Source organism: Canis lupus, chromosome 5, assembly GCF_048164855.1.
Source record: "Canis lupus baileyi chromosome 5, mCanLup2.hap1, whole genome shotgun sequence".
NCBI lineage: Eukaryota > Metazoa > Chordata > Mammalia > Carnivora > Canidae > Canis > Canis lupus.
Genome location: NC_132842.1, coordinates 487104 through 503795, shown reverse-complemented (window position 1 = coordinate 503795; position 16692 = coordinate 487104). Strand labels below are relative to the sequence as shown.

The window sequence follows — 16692 nt, the reverse complement described above, 5'->3', positions numbered from 1 at the left end:
GCTTATGATTCTTCAGTGATGAGATTAAAAGTCATTAGAGAACCTGTGAGTGGAGTTATAATTCCTCTAAGCAGTCCCTGGCACCAATGAATACCCATGATGCTGCTATACAGACTAGTTCTTTAATGAAAAAGAATGCAGAAACCTTCAGGATTGCTTTTTCCAGCTGTCTGAAGAGACTGGGTAGTTTACCTCCACAATAGAGGAGATAATCTTTAAAGGAAGTGAGGGAGAGTGGCACCTTTTGGGGTACATAACTATGGAAACTCTCCTTCAGAATAACCAGATAGGGGCCATTTTGCCCAAGAAAGTAAAGGACAGGAAATAAATGAGAGGGAAACACCCAAGACCTCTCCACTTTCAAATAGGTACTATTTAGTTTCCAAAATATTTGGCCCACTTGTAATGAGTTGTTCTCTATGACTAAAATATGTTTGGACCACTTTTGCAGAAGCTTTAGCAGTGCTTCAAACCATACTGGTATTCCCCAGCTTCTACAATGAGAGAATGAGAACAGTCAATGCTGAGATTGTTAATCAGACCCAGATTTCTAGGTTCATTCATGCCAATGCTGCTGATTATCAAGCTCAATTAAACCTCTTTATAAGGTCAGGTCGATTTGTCCATACAAATTTGGATCATAACTAACAAATCTGGGGACATGTGAAAAATCAACTACTGCCAAAATATTAGATAGAGTCTATCACAAAGAGTGACATAAAAAGGGTGATCAGGCACAAACTCCTAGAAAATCCAGGCAATGGTCTTCCTTATCGAGATCTTTGAATCTTGCTACTTAACAATATTTTCCCAATTGAGATTGATGGGCTCTCTGCCAAGGAGCCCAAGTTCAGGTAGTATGCCAGTGAGGGTGCAAGAGGAAGTCCCTAGGGCCTGCAAGGTGATAGCCCTATAATTAATAGGAAGTACTATTCCCTTTATTTGCTCCAGTAAATCTTGAGATGAATGAAAAACCCTGCCAATTGTAAACCAGAACTTTCAGCCTTTAAACAGAAACAAAACTATGTATCAAAACCAAGGGCTTTATGTCCTTATTGGGGAAAGAGGCCCTATCCCAAAGTCAGAGTTTAATGGGGACATGGAGAACAACTGCATTTGGGGGGGTCTTTTGGATACTGGCACAAGGATGTCTATGATATTCATACAATGTATAACACCAGAATGAGGGGAAAAATAGATAATCCTATGTGGTTTGGAGTATGAGGCCACCATCAACATGACTCTTTTCTATCCAGACAGACCTCCACTGCTATGGTGTCCACTACTGAATGCATTATTGGTATAAATGTATTGTCTATGTGATCCTCTGTTTTCCTTTTTTTTTTTTTTTTTTTTTTTTTTTTTGAACCTCTGTTTTCCTTGAAAGGAACTATTTCAGTTAAGGCTATTTCAGTAGGATGTGTGGAAGGCTATATACCTACTCACTTATCAGCCTTTAGTGCTTTTGTCTCAAAAACAACTTCCTGGGGAAAAAAAATACCTGCCTCTCATTGTGTGCTTCAGGAAGACAAAGTTCCCCCAAATGACCTATGTACAAGATTTTGGGCTTCTGGAGTCCCAATTAATTATAAGGTAGTTTAATGCTATAGTGCAGCCCCTGACACTAGCAGTACCTAATACTGTAACTGTCACAGAGGCTATTTTCCAAGATGAAGGAACTTGCTATGTTGCAACTGACATCACAAATATCCTTTTCAGTATTGCTTTCAGTTTACCCAATTGGAATGTGTTGCAATACACCATTACTGGTCTTCCATAAAAGTCCTTAAACTCCCTATCTGACCTAAAGTTTATCAAGGCCATAACCTGGAAAGAGGTCCCACTGCCATAGGGACAACTAGCCTTACTCTGTATTAATGACATCATCCAAATGCCAGAAAAAGGCACCAGCAAACAAGGACCAGATACCCTGTTAACTCACATTAACCCAGACATGGTACAAGGACCAAATCCAAGTGAAATTCCTATATGAGAAGGGTCACAATGTCTTGCTTGAGAGTAGACAATTCCCAAGCCTTTTACATTCTCTGGCCCATGAAATACAAGGAATCTCAATAATTGGTGGTACTATTTGTCTACTGGTGATCTACATTCCTCATAGGTATCTTGATGGCACCGAAATATCAGGTTATCAAAAAGATCTCTACATTTGAGAGAGACCTGACAAATGGATGCCCTGGATATCCCCTGACAGATCTTTTAGTTACCTATGGTATTTTAGTCACCTTTGATGTATTAGGTAACCCTTAGTTACCTATGGAGGCCCCTATGATATACATTTTTCATTTAAGTTATATGTCTTAGCACCTCTCTGTTTGCCAGTTGTAGGATATGCTGAAAGACAATGCTACCAGTCAAGGGCAACCACTGCATTTATGAACACATAATCAAATGAAGTGAGATGATAACTATATATCCTTTGAGAGTCAGTTGATGCCCTATTATTGCATCATAGTTGAGTATATGATCCATGGCCATAAAATAATCTTAGTACCAAAAATCTCAAGCAAGATGTATCAATACTTTTGTTTTCTGTTCACTAATTATCTTAGGGTATTAGTACTTTAAGATAAACTAAAAATTCTATAACATGTGCTCAAATACATATTCATGAATAAAACAAAAGGACCATCTGGTGAGTTTAATTTAAAATATTTTGATGTTATCTATAATTATTGTACTTACTAGTGAGTCCTTCTCTTCTGAGAGTTCTTTGTTTCTTTACTTGCAGTTGGGTTTTTGACAGTGAACCCTGATTCTTATGTGTCATCTTTTCATCTGGTACTTTATCATGATCTACAATATTTTTCACTAAATGGAAAAACATATCTATTGTGAAATATGTGAAATCTCTAGATTTAAAATTAATAATAAATGTGCAGCAGGATTTTTTCTTATTTTCATAAAGTTTTAAGTAAACTGCCACAATGATAATAGATCCACATGAACTTGTGAGATCAATTTTAGTAGAGATGTATATTGAAGTTGTCTCATTGTTTCATGAATATTCTGAGGCATCAAATACATTTTATATTAGTCTCTAGCTTTCTTACTTTATTTGGGCAATTAAATATTTGTAGGTCAAAAATGAAAATGCATATTACAAGTTTTTTCATTACAGTATTATTTATAATTACAAAATATTCGAAATCACCCAAATATACAAACATAGAAAACTAGTTGAATAAACTAAGGTATATATTATAAACTATGGCATAGTTTAAATCGTGGTACATAATGTATTAGAACAACTGTACATACTGCTATAAAGAAAAGCAAAAGATCTCGACAAAATTAATTAGAAGGATTTTTGAGGTAATGTTAGGTGGGGGGGGAAGACTGAAATAGAGAATACCTAGCATGCTACCTTTTGTAAAAAAAAAAAAAAGTAACAGAAATAAAGAGGGTGGGAAAAGATAGGGTTTTAAAAGTAAAATATAAAAGAACAAACCAGAAAACAACATAGTTGGATTCCTATAAGTGGAGATTGAAGACTGGGGAATGTAAGGGAAGAAATGCTAATTTTACATCTTTTTGCATATTTACTACTTTTGGAAGAAAATTCATTTTTACATATTCCAAAAATAAATTTTAAAAATAAGAAGGTCAGCTAAAACAGAAAGAAAACTGTTAGAGATGGAGAAAATAAGCACAAATCCAAATCAACAGTATTTGACATATACCCTCAGTCTTAGGCAAGAGAGTGGGATGTAAAAATCACAGAAATTTTTAGTAGTTTTTCCTTTTTCTAGTGCTATCAGGTAAGCAACTGTGAAACAAAGTCCTACTTGCAGCAGAAATACTAGCTCTTCACTATACTGATTACAACCTTCTGGTGGGCCCAAACAAGGACATTATCCAACAAGGACTGTATATCATGCTGATCCATATGGGGCAACATGGTTGGGCCATTCATATAAACAAAGTACAAGGACCTAGTATCCAAGAAAAATTCCAGGGCAGGATCTGCAAGAGACAAGACATCTTATTCCACAAGAGATGTTTGTGAATTTTTTGGCCCTCTCTTCCCCCAATTCTAAAAATAGTCCAAATATTGGTGAGACTCTTTGACTAGAAACTTTCTACCCAAAGAGGTTTCGTGGTACATATCTATGGGGTTAGCATAAGGTCAGTTACCATCTGTTCACCATTGAAACCTATTGCAAAAAAGACAATGACACAAGTCTGAGGCAACCATTAGTCCTTTGGACAAGTAACCTTTCAGCTTTGGCTAAAAGGTACACAATCTTTGTGAGACAGTTATTGGCCTATTATTGCCCTTGGTGGATACTGAGCCCTTAACTATGGGTGTGAAATAGTATTAAGATCAGAAATTCCAAACAAAATGTATCAATAATTTTGCTTTTTTTCTCTAGTTATCTTAGGGTATTCACACATTAAATTAACATGTAAAATTTCTAAAAAAATATATCCTAGCTATATCTTCATGAGCCAAAGGAAAACAGATCCACTGATAATTTAATTTAAAATAATATGCAGGGTTTTATACTTTTTTAATACTTACTAGTGAATCTTCCTACTCTAGGAGTCTTTTCTTGCTCTACTTCTGTTTTAGTTTTTGACACTAAATTTTGATGTCCAAGTATATGCTCTTCATCTGGTACTTCATCATTAGCTACATAAAGAAATATATTTATCCATTAAATATAAAAAAGATCTATTGTAAAATACATAAACTTCAAATTTATATAAGTGTACAGAAAAATTCTCTTTCATTTTGATAAAACTAAAAATACCATAATGCTAGATACAATATAAAAATGGCGAGAAAAGTTTTAATGAGTATTTTTGATACTCTTATTATTTCTTAAATGTTAACAGAAATTAAATCTACTTAGATTAGTTCTGGTTTTCTCAGGTATTTATAATTAGGCTAATACATATACATAGACAAAACAATCAAACACATATACACAAGGTTAATTATGACACCATCATTTGTAATTGCATAATATTCAAAACTACCTAAATGTTCAAACATACATTGCTGTTTGAATAACTGAAGATATACACTATAAACTAGGGTGTGATATAAACACTGGTATGTTGGCAGGATGCTCTTTAACCTCCATGTGTTTGAGTTTCTTCAAAATTTCTTCTTGTGATTAAGTTGAAGATTCAAAGCATTATGGTCTGAAAATATGCAGGGGACGATCCCAATCTTTTGGTATTGGTTGAGACCTGATTTGTGACCCAGTATGTGGTCTATTCTGGAGAAAGTTCCATGTGCACTTGAGAAGAACGTGTATTCAGTAGCATTTGGATATAAAGTTCTGTAAATATCTGTGAAATCCATCTGGTCCAGTATATCATTTAAAGCTCTTGTTTCCTTGGAGATGTTGTGCTTAGAATATTTGTCATTTGCAGAAAGCGCCGTGTTCAAGTCTCCCAGTATTAGTGTATTATTATCTAAGTATGTCTTTACTTTGGTTATTAATTGATTGTTATACTTGGCAGCTCCCACATTAGGGGCATAAATATTCATGATTGTTAGGTCCTCTTCTTGGATAGATCCTTTAAGCATGATATAGTGTTCCTCTTCATCTCTTACTACCATCTCTGGAATAAACTTTAATTTATCTGATATGAGGAGTGCTACCCCTGCTTTCTTTTTGTTAAGATTTATTTATTTATTATAGACAGAGAGAGAGAGAGAGAGAGGCAGAGACACAGGAGGAGGGAGAAGCAGGCTCCATGTCAGGAGCCCAACGGGACTCGATCCCGGAATCCAGGATGGCGCCCTGGGCCAAAGGCTTTAGGCGCTAAACGCTGAGCCACCCAGGGATTCCCGCCCCTTGCTTTCTTTTAAGGACCATTTGAATGGTAAATGATTCTCCAAATTTTCATTTTCAGGCTGGAGGTGTCCTTAGGTCTAAAATCAGTCTCTTATAGACAGCAAATAGATGGGTCTTGCTTTTTTATCCAGTCTGAAACCCTACACCTTTTGATGGAGTCATTAAGCCCATCACGTTCAGAGTTACTATTGAAATATATGAATTTAGGGTCATCATGATACCTATTCAGCCCGTTTTTGTGGATTATTTCTTTGGGAATCCTCTTTCTTTTACAGAGTCCCCCTTAATATTTCTTGGAGAGCTGGTTTTGTAGTCACATATTCTTTCAGTTTCTGCCTATCTTGGAAGCTCTTTATCTCTCCTTCTAGTCTGAATGAGAGCCTGGCTGGATAAAGTATTCTTGGCTGCATGTTCTTCTCATTTAGGATCCTGAATATATCCTGCCAGCCCTTTCTGGCCTGCCAGGTCTCTGTGGAGAGGTCTGCTGATAATCTAATACTTCTCCCCATATAAGTTAGAGATTTCTTGTCTCTTGCTGCTTTAAGGATCTTCTCATTATCTTTGGAATTTGCAAGTTTCACTATTAAATGTTGAGGTATTGAATGGTTTTTATTGATTTTAGGGGGGTCTCTCTATCTCCTGGATCTGAATTCCTGTTTCCCTCCCCAAATTAGAGAAGTTCTCAGCTATGATTTGTTCAAATACGCTTTCTGGTCCTCTGTCCCTTTAAGCACCCTCTGGAACCCCAATTAAATGTAGATTTCTCCTTCTGAGGCTGTCATTTATTTCCCTTAACCTTTCCTCATGGTCTTTTCATTGTTTTTCTCTTTTTTCCTCAGCTTCCTTCCTTGCCATCAACTTGTCTTCTATGTCACTCACTGGTTCTTCTGCCTTGTTAACTCTCATTGTTAGGACCTCCAGTTTGGATTGCATCTCATTTAATTGACTTTTTAATTTTGGCCTGATTAGATCTAAATTCTGTAGTCATGAAGTCTCTTGAATCCTTTGTGCTTTTTTTTCCAGAGCCGTCAGTAGCTTTATAATTGTGCTTCTGAATTGGCTTTCTGACATTGAATTGTAAGCCAAATTTTTAGCTCTGTGAGAGGGAGTTCTGTTTCTGATTCTTTCTTTTGTGGTGAGTTCTTCTTTCTAGTCATTTTGCTCAGTGCAGAGTGGCTAAACAGAAGTTGTACTTGTTAGAAGTGCAAACTCTTCTCTCTGTAGTGTTCCAGCTGTTCTCTCTTTAAATCTCAGGTTGAATTTGTAGGTCTTCAGGATGATTTGAGAGTTATCTAAGTAAGTTGGTGGGGACAGATGACTTGGGGACCCTACTCCTCTGCCATCTTGCCCTGCCTCCTCAAGATTTTATTATATGTATATTGACTAACTCTCTGGCAGTGAGTACTTCCTACTGTTCTTTCTTTTGAGGTACATTTCTCCATCTCATCATTATGTCCAGAAAAGAACAGAAGAAAGTGAGAGAAAAGACAGAAATAACACCATAAAAAAAACCAGAAGAAAATAAAAACAAAACTAAACAAGGAACAATCATATAAGCAGTAAAGCAGAACTAACTATAAACTAGGTCCTGAATGAATTTCATCTGTTTGCTAAAAGAAACAAGATTTCCAAAATAGGAAATAGGAAAGAGAGAAAAACATATATATTATATATATAATATAAAATACAATGAAAGGAAAACACAGCGAATATATAAAAATAAAAATTTAAAAAGAATTGATAAAACAAATAGCTGAAAAAATAAAACTGGGAGACTAAAGAATAATTTTAAAAACCCACAAATGCTATAATACTGTTTTCCTCAGGAGCTATATGGTTCTGCTACTCTCTATGATCAGTAAACTTGATGCTAGTGTTTGTTCCTACTGGTCCCCAGGGAGGGGCCTGTTGCACTGATTCCCAGGTGTCTTTGCCCTGGTGGAATTGTACCGCCCTTGCCCTGGGGCCAGGCTTAGGGTAAGTGGCTCCAGATTGCACTATGTCGCACTGTTTTGTTCACTGAAGGCTTTCAGACCACTGGGGGGCATAGAGGATGAAAATGGCAGTGTCTTGACCTCTAGAACCAGACAGAGTTGAAAGTTCATACTTCCACTATTCAGTGGGCCCTCACAGAAAAGCAATCACTCTTGTCTCACTGGTTTCCATATGAACTCTGTCTTCACCCAGCCAGTGACCTAGTGTTTTTATCTCAGGCACATGACCCAGTTTAAAGTCTCCAAACTTTATGGACTCCTGTGGCACAAACCTAGATCATTCCTCCTGGGGGGTCTGGCCACACTCCTGCCTTTTGCTGGACCCCTGGCTTGGAGTGTAGTCATGCAACCATGCAGCAGTTTGCCATTTACAGTAACACCAAACAAAAAGCTAGCACCTAGACTCATTGTTTTCAACCAGCTTTCCCACATTGAAGTGGCCCCAGGGATCCAGAAACCACATTGCTGCCACCTGGGATTCTGCCCTACTTTGTCACCTAAGCACCTTTAGGCCAGGGATATCCCCCCATTGAGTTCAAAAAGTTCTCATTTTGAGCTCTGCTTGCTTATAATACTTTGCAGTAGCCTCCTTAAGCAAGCTCCTTCCCTTCCACCATTTCTTACAATGTATTGCCCTAGACTCATGCCTCTGCATGTCCTACCTTCCAATAAGTGGATGCTTTTCTGTTTGTAGAATTGTAGCAATTCTTTTCTCAGATCTCTGATCGATCTTGCAGGTGTTCAGAATGATTTGATAACTATCTAGCCGAATTAGAGTTCCCTACTCCTCTGCCATTTTAACCCTTACCCAGGACTATAAGTTTTAAAACATAGGTTTCAAAACATTTCTCTCCATTTTTACCTTATAAACCAATAGCCTTACAACTACAATAGCTGTGAAAAACAGCAGTTTGGGAGCCACAAGCAAGAAAAAATATGTTTAGAGATTCCTAATACAGTCTTTCCAGAGAAGAATCACTATTTGATATGTCTGTTAGCTTGATGAAAAAGTGCAATGTTGGTGCATGTACTTATGTGGCCTGACCTATAGCTTGCTCTGTACAGAACATTTACCAAAATCAATTAGTGACAGTAATTTAACAGGGCAGGTGGGTGACATGGCATTGACAGTTGGAGTTTATAAGAGGCTGACTAAAAAATCTTGAAAAAAATTAGGAAATGAGATGTCCACAAGGGGTGGCTTTATAAGGCTCTGACATAATCCTGGAATCTAAAAGGCAAATAGCATATGTATGGCTGTGTACATATCCAGGAAACGTATGAAAGTTCCCTTATCTGTCACCTCTGGCTGAGCCTGAAGCTTTGAGTAAGCAGAAAGTGAAGGCTAAGTTAAAGTTGCAAACTTCCTGTCTGAGTATTGAAGGCATCCCCCAAAATACACATAGAGTAGAAACCCTTTAGTAGGGGCAGAGAGGCTTCAACATATATAATTGAATCTCTGTCCACTAACATAACTGAGCAGAGACACTAGTGATTACAAACAACAGAGAATGGAGACTGAATCTCTTTGTCCTTTTTTGGTTCATTTTCCACATATAAATGAAATAATATGGTCTTTGTCTTTCTCCATTTCACTTATCCTAATACCCTCTAGGTTCATCCATGTTGTCACAAATGGCAAGATCCCATTCTTATTTACGGCTGAGTAATATTCCATTGTGTATATACAACATCTTCTTTATCCATTCATCTATTGATGGACACTTGGTTGCTTCCAAGTCTTGATTGTTCTAAATGATGCTGCAGTAAACATAGGGGTGCATTGTTGTGATGAGCATCAAGTATTATATGTAAGTGTTGAATCACTAAGTTGTGTACTTGAAACTAATATTACACTATATGCTAACTGTAATTTTAATAAAACTTTTTAAAAAGTTGTGAAATATGGGACACTTGGGTGGCTCACTGGTTGAGAATCTGCCTTTGGCTCAGGTCATGATCCCAGGGTCCTGGGATTGAGTCTTGCATCAGGCTCCCCATAGGGAGCCTGTTTCTCCCTCTGTCTATGTCTCTTCCTCTCTCTCTGTATCTCTCATGAATAAATATCTTTTTAAAGTTGCAAAATAGGCCAAAAAAATCCATAGAAATGCATATAGCTTCTCAAATTCATGTTTTTGTAATCTTTGGGTAACTATCTAGTAGTGGAATACTGGATTATATGGTTTTCCTATTTTTAATATTTTAAGGAATCTTCCTTCTATTTTCCAAAGCAGCTGCACCAATTAATATTCCCACCAACAGTGTATGAGGGTGCCTTTTTCTTCACATTCCCACCAACACTTATTATTTCACTTTAATTTTAGTCATTCTGACAGAGTAAAAGTGACATCTCATTGTGGTTTTGATTTGCATTTCCCTGATGATTAGTGACGCTGAGTATATTTTCATGTCTCTGTTGGCCATCTGCATGTCTTCTTTTTAAAAATGTTTCTTGGGACACCTGGATGGCTCAGTGGTTGAGCGTCTGCCTTCGGCTTAGGGCGTGATGCTGGGTCTGGGGATTGAGTCCCACATCAGGCTCCCTGCATGGAGCCTGCTTCTCCCTCTGCCTGTGTCTCTGCCTCTCTCTGTGTCTCTCGTGAATAAATAAATAAAATATTTTAAAAAATAATAAAAAATAAAAAATGTTTCTTCAAGTCCTTTGCCCACTTTTTAAATTGGATTACTTGGGGTTTTATTATTGAATTGTATAAGATTTTATATGCTTTAGGTACTAACCCTAACTGACATTTGCAAATATCTTCTCCCATTTAATAGGTTGTCTTTTCATTCTGTCAATGGTTTTTTTCACAGTGCAAAAGTTTCCTATGTTGGTGTAGTCCCAATAGTTTCTTTCTGCTTTTCTATTGCCTGAGGAGCCCTATCTAGAAAAATGTGGCTAAGGCCAATGTTAAAGAGTTTACTGCTCATGTTTTCTTCTAGGAGTTTTATGTCTCTCCTGTAGGTCTTTAATCAATTTTGAATTTATTTTGTATATGGTTTTAGAGTGGTCCAGTTTTCCCAGCACCATTTATTAAAGAGACTGTCCTTTCCCCAGTGTTTATTCTTGACTTCCTTCTCATAGATCAATTTGCGATTATGTGTGAGTTTATTTCTGGGCTCTTTATCCTGCTCTGTTGATCTATGTGCCTATTTCTGTGCAAAACACCATACTGTTTTGATTACTAAAGCTTTGTAGCATATCTTGAAATCTGGATTATAATATCTCCAGCTTTTTTCTCAAGATTGCTCTGGCTATCAGGGTCTTTTGTGGTTATGTACAAACTTTAGGATTATTTGTCCTAATTATGTGAAAAATACTGATATAAATTGCATTAGATCTGTAGATTGCTTTGGGTAATATGGACATTTTAATTATATTAATTCTTGAAATCCATAAGAATGGGATATTTTCCACTTATTTGTGTTGTCGTCAATTCTTTTCATACATATTATAGTTTTCAGAGCATGGGTCTTTCTCCTCCTGGATTCAGTACATTCCTAGGTACTTTATTCTTTTTGGTGCATTATTTTCTTAATTACTCTTTCTGCTGCTTTGTTATTGTTGTATAGAAACACAACAGATATCTGGGCATTAATTTTGTATCCTGCAACTGCACATAACTCATTTATTAGTTTTAATAGTTTTTTAGTGGAGTCTTTAAAATTTCCTATGTATAGTATCATGTCATCTGCAAATAATGATAGTTTGACTTCTTCCTTACCAATTTGGATGCCTTTTATTTATTTTTCTTGTCTAATTGCTGTGGCTAGGCCTTTAAGTTTCGTATTGAATAAAAGTGGGGAGAGTGGATATCCTAATCTTAGAGAAAAAGTTCTACTTTTTTGCGAATGGGTGTGATATCGGTCATGTTTGTCTAGAAAAAGATTTTAAACTAGCTTTCATAAATATGTTCAAATAACTAAAGGACACTTTATCTTTAAAAAATGAAAGAATTATTCTTATTATCTTATTATAAGAATAATATCTTACCATTTCACAATATCAGTAATGATAATTTTTTTAAAAAAATCAAATAGAAATTCTATAGTTGAAAGCATAATAATTGAAATAAAAAGAACTAAAGGTAGGATTAAAGATACAAAGAAGGAATCAGTGAAAATAAGGAAATATATATTGATATTACCCAGTCTAAGAATAAGGAGGAAAAAAGAATGAAGACAATGAACAATCTCAGAGAATGATGGAAAATCATCAAGAGTATCTACATATGCCAAATGGGCATCTCAGAGAGAAAGAATAAAAGGGAAAAAAGTAATTTGCAAAGAAATAATAGTAATTAACTTCTCAAATATTATAAAACACATTAATCTTCACTTAAAAGAGCTCAACAAACTCAAAGTAAACTCAAAAATACCCAACATATGCATATCATATTCATATTGTCAAAAACAGTTTTCCGGAGGTTCCAAGATTCTTAATTTGAGTTTTTTGAGATTAAAGTTTTATCTTCAGGTGAAAATTTTTTTTCTGACATCTATCCATTTTATCATATAGAAAAAAGGCTTTATTTAATCCACTAAAACATGAAACTATTGCATCATGAAGCTTCTGAATTATTAAAATATATCAATACTCAAAATTTCCTCTAATTTTTGTAATATTTTAAGCAAATGACCACGATTTTTTAATAATAAAAAGTGAGACTGGTGAATTTTCAAAATAAAGTGTAAAACTCAAGACAGTGTTTTTTTTTTTTTTAAAGATTTTTTTTAAATTTATTCATTCATGATAGAGAGAGAGAGAGAGAGAGGCAGAGGAACAAGCAGAGGGAGAAGCAGGCTCCATGCTGGGAGCCCGACGCAGGACTCGATCCCGGGACTCCAGGATCACGCCCTGGGCCAAAGGCAGGCGCCAAACTGCTGAGCCACCCAGGGATCCCTCAAGACAGTGTTTTTACTGAAAGTATATGAAAGCACTCTGTTACTATACATTAAAATTCAAGTTGAACATAGACCTTACTTTTCTTAGCCTATTCCCCTTTTTAAAAACTTTTTTTTTTTTTTTTTTTTAAGATTTTACTTGAGAGAGTATGAGAAGGAAGGGAAGAGGGAAAGGTAGAAGCAGGGTCCCCACTGAGAAGGGCACCTGATGCAGAACTCAATCCCAGGACCTTGGGATCATGACCTGAGCCAAAGGCAGACACTTAACTGACCCATCCAGGTGCCCCCAAAGTTTTCATATTTTAAAACAGTATTTATTTAAAAGTTGGAATGAATAAAAATAATAAATCCAACATAAGTAAAAGGAAGTGAAGATAGATTAGATGGAAAAAATAGAAATTCTCCAAATATTGAAATCTGAATATATCAGTAATTATAACCGTTGTAAATGGATTATATATTCTAAAAACAGATAAAGGCTGTCAAACTGGGTTTATAAACAACCTACAAACTATAAACTATTGATAAGACATATGTGTATATGTGTGTATGTGTGTATATATAGGTATATATGTATATGAATATGGTATTTGTGTATATGTATATGTGTGGGGAGTCCAGTTACAGGCCAAAATCCTGTGTGTGGTATTTTGTGCCCAACCATAGACAGTTCTGGATAGATATTTCAACAACAGTAGATATTTCAACACCCCAATTTGAATAATAAAGCACTAGGTCAAGAAGGAAATATAATGATTGAATGATACTATAAAATAACTAGAGCTCTGAAGAAGTCTATAAATAGCTGTAGAACACTCTACCCCAACAAAAGCTTAATTCATGTTCTTCTCAAATGTATTTGGAACATTCTTCAAGACGTACTATATAATAGGCCCATATTATGGGATGACATTAGAAATCAGTAACAGAAAGAGATTAGGTATATTCACAAATGAGATAGAATTAAACAACACACTCCTAAATGACCAGTGGGCCAAAGAAGAAATCGCAAGAAAAACTAGAAAATACTTTGAGATGAAAAAAAGCAGAAACACACCATGTCAAAATTCATGAGGAGAAGTTAAAGTGATACTCAAAGAAAATTTATATTTTCTAACAACTTCTTTGAAAAAGAGAGACCATAATTAATAAACAAACTAAATGAAAAGCAGGTAGAAAAAAGCAAATAATAAAGACTAGAGCAGAAATAAATAAAATTGAGGGAGGAAAATGAAAGTCAATGATCCCTGAAATGCTTGGTTGGTTTAATAAGCAAAAATCAATCACTCAATGTACTAAACCATATTATTAGAATAAGAGACAATGTGTGATAGAGTTTCTTACTATGGCAAATGGGCAAGAAAAAGAAATTAAAAAAAACAATATTAGAAATAAAAAAGAAAGGATGAAAAAGGAAGAATAGGATGGAGAGAGGGAAGGAGGGAGGGAGGAAAGAAGGAAGGAAAGAAAGAAAGAAAATGATGTCTTCTTGCATGTATGTACATTAAAAATCCCAAATAAACACATATACTCATGTACACATACATCCCAAAACCTATTAGAATAAGTGAATTCAGCAAAAGTTTTAGGTTACAAGATCAACACACAAAATTCTATTGTATTCCAATACACTAGCAATGAACAATCAGAAAATGAAATTTAAAAAACAATTCCATTTACAATAGCAACAGAATCAATAAAATATTTAAGAATGAATTTAACAAAATAAGTTAAGACTAGCACTCATTGGCTTTGTTTCTTAAATTTCACATATGAGTGAAGTAACAGTATTTGTCTTTCTCGGGCTGACTTGTTTCACTTAGCAGTACACTCTCTAGCTCCATCCATGTCATTGCAAATAGTAAGATTCCATTCTTTTGGTAGCTGAATAATATATTCCATTGTATATATGTACTACATCGTTATCTATTCACCAGTCAAATGTGCAGAGAGAGAGAGAGACAAACCAAGAAACAGGATCTTAACTATAAAGAATAAACTGATGCTTATCAGAAGGGAGAGGAGTGGAGGGATGGGTTAAATAGGTGATGAGAATTAAGGAGTACACCGGTTGTAATGAGGACTAGGTGATGTATGGAACAATTCTCTGGATGTGGATTGTTAGACTTAATATTGTTAAAATCACAATACACTCCAAATGATCTACAGATTGAGTGTAACCCCCATCAAAACCCCAGATGCCTATTTTACAGAAGTTGAGAATGTGATTTTAAAATTCATATAGAAATTTAAGGAATTTAGAATATCTAAAAAAAAAAATCTTAAGAAGAAAAACGTTGGAAGACTTCCATTTTCTGATTTAAAAACTAACTACAATTATATAAATAATGTATTATTTATAATAAGCATAAGCCATATAGATCAATAAAATACAGAGTTCAGAAATAAACTGTATTTATGTAAATTGCTAATGTTTTTGAGTATAGTTTACATACAATGTTACACTAGTTTCAGGTATACAGTGTAGTAATTCAACTTCTCTATATGATATGTTATGGCTCACCATAAGTGTAGCTACCATCTGTCACCAAACACTGCTATTATAATATCATTGACTATATTCCCCATGTTGACCCTTTTATTTCCATGACTTATCCATTCCATAACTAGAACCCTGGATCTCCTACTCACTTGCACTCATTTTGCCCATTCTCCTACCCCTCTTCTCATCTGGTAACCATCAGTTTGTATTTATAGGTTGCAATGATGTGGATGGATCTTGAGGGTATTATGTTTTATTTTGTTTTGTTTTTTAAGATTTTATTTATTTGGGGGCACCTGGGTGGCTTAGTGGTTGAGTGTCTGCCTTTGGCTCAGGTCATGATCCCAGGTCCTGAGATCAAGTCCCATATCAGGCTACTCATGGGGAGCCTGCTCTTCTGCCTCTCTCTGTCTCTCATGAATAAATAAATTTTATTTATTAGACTTCCCACAGGGAAAGATAAATCTCTTCAATAGATGCTGTTGGAAATGGATACCTACATACAGAAGAATGAACTTGTGCCCTTATCTGACACCAATACAAAAATCAGCTTGAAATGGATTAAAGATTTAAATGTAAGATCACAAATCATAAAAATATTGGAAGAAACATAAAGAAAAAGTTCCTTGACATTGATATGGGCAATGATTTAATGGACATAATGCCAAAAGCACAAACAACAAAACAAAAATAACAAATGAAATTGAATACCCCAAAAAAGCTACTGCAAGCATAGAAAACAATCAGCAGAACAAAAGAGAAGCCTACAGAATTGGAGAAAAGATTTACAAACCATACATCTGATAAGTAGTTAATATCTAAAATACATAAAAAGACATACAACTTAATAGAAAAACAAAAGATACAAATAACCTGATTTTAACAAAGAGCAAAGTACCTGAATAGAAGATATACAAATGGCCAACAGATACATTAAAAAGGCACTCAAACATCATTAGTCATCAGGGAAATGCAAATCAAACCACAAACAGATATCACCTTACACTTGTTAGGTTGGTTACTATTAAAAAAGAATAGCAACAAGTTTTGGTGAAGATGTGAGAAAATGGAATTATTGTTCACCATTGGAGGAACTATAAAATGGTGCAGCCACTATGGAAAATAATATGAATGTTTCTCAAAAAATTAAAAATAGAACTACCATATGATCCAGGTAATCCCATTTCTGATTATTTATCCAATAGAATTCAATTCAGGATCTCAAAGAGATATATTCACAATCTAGTGTCACTGTTACATTATTAAAAATAGCCAAGAAATAAAAACAACATTAATTTTGCTTATATTTTATATACATAATTTTGCTTATATTATATATATATTTTATATATATAAGATACATCAACAGTGAATGGATAAATGAAATGTGATACACACACACACTAAATATTATTCAGTCTTTCAAAAGAAATCCTATCATTCACAAAAACGT

The 16692-nt window shown here is 35.0% G+C and overlaps 1 protein-coding gene across 9 annotated transcripts in view; it reads right to left on the bottom strand.

The window, feature by feature from the left end:
• CCDC7 (coiled-coil domain containing 7) overlaps positions 1-16692 on the bottom strand; it is a 391847-nt gene that overhangs the window by 214388 nt on the left and 160767 nt on the right. For all 9 annotated transcript variants that reach the window (XR_012030726.1, XR_012030727.1, XM_072825155.1 and 6 more), the window contains 2 exons: positions 4547-4657; positions 2707-2832 (listed from right to left, as the gene is read on the bottom strand). Coding sequence is in view for 7 of the 9 variants with exons in the window: in XM_072825155.1 (XP_072681256.1) it covers positions 2707-2832; positions 4547-4657 (237 nt within the window). In the remaining 2 variants the exon portion in view is untranslated. The remainder of the gene's footprint in view (positions 1-2706; positions 2833-4546; positions 4658-16692) is intronic.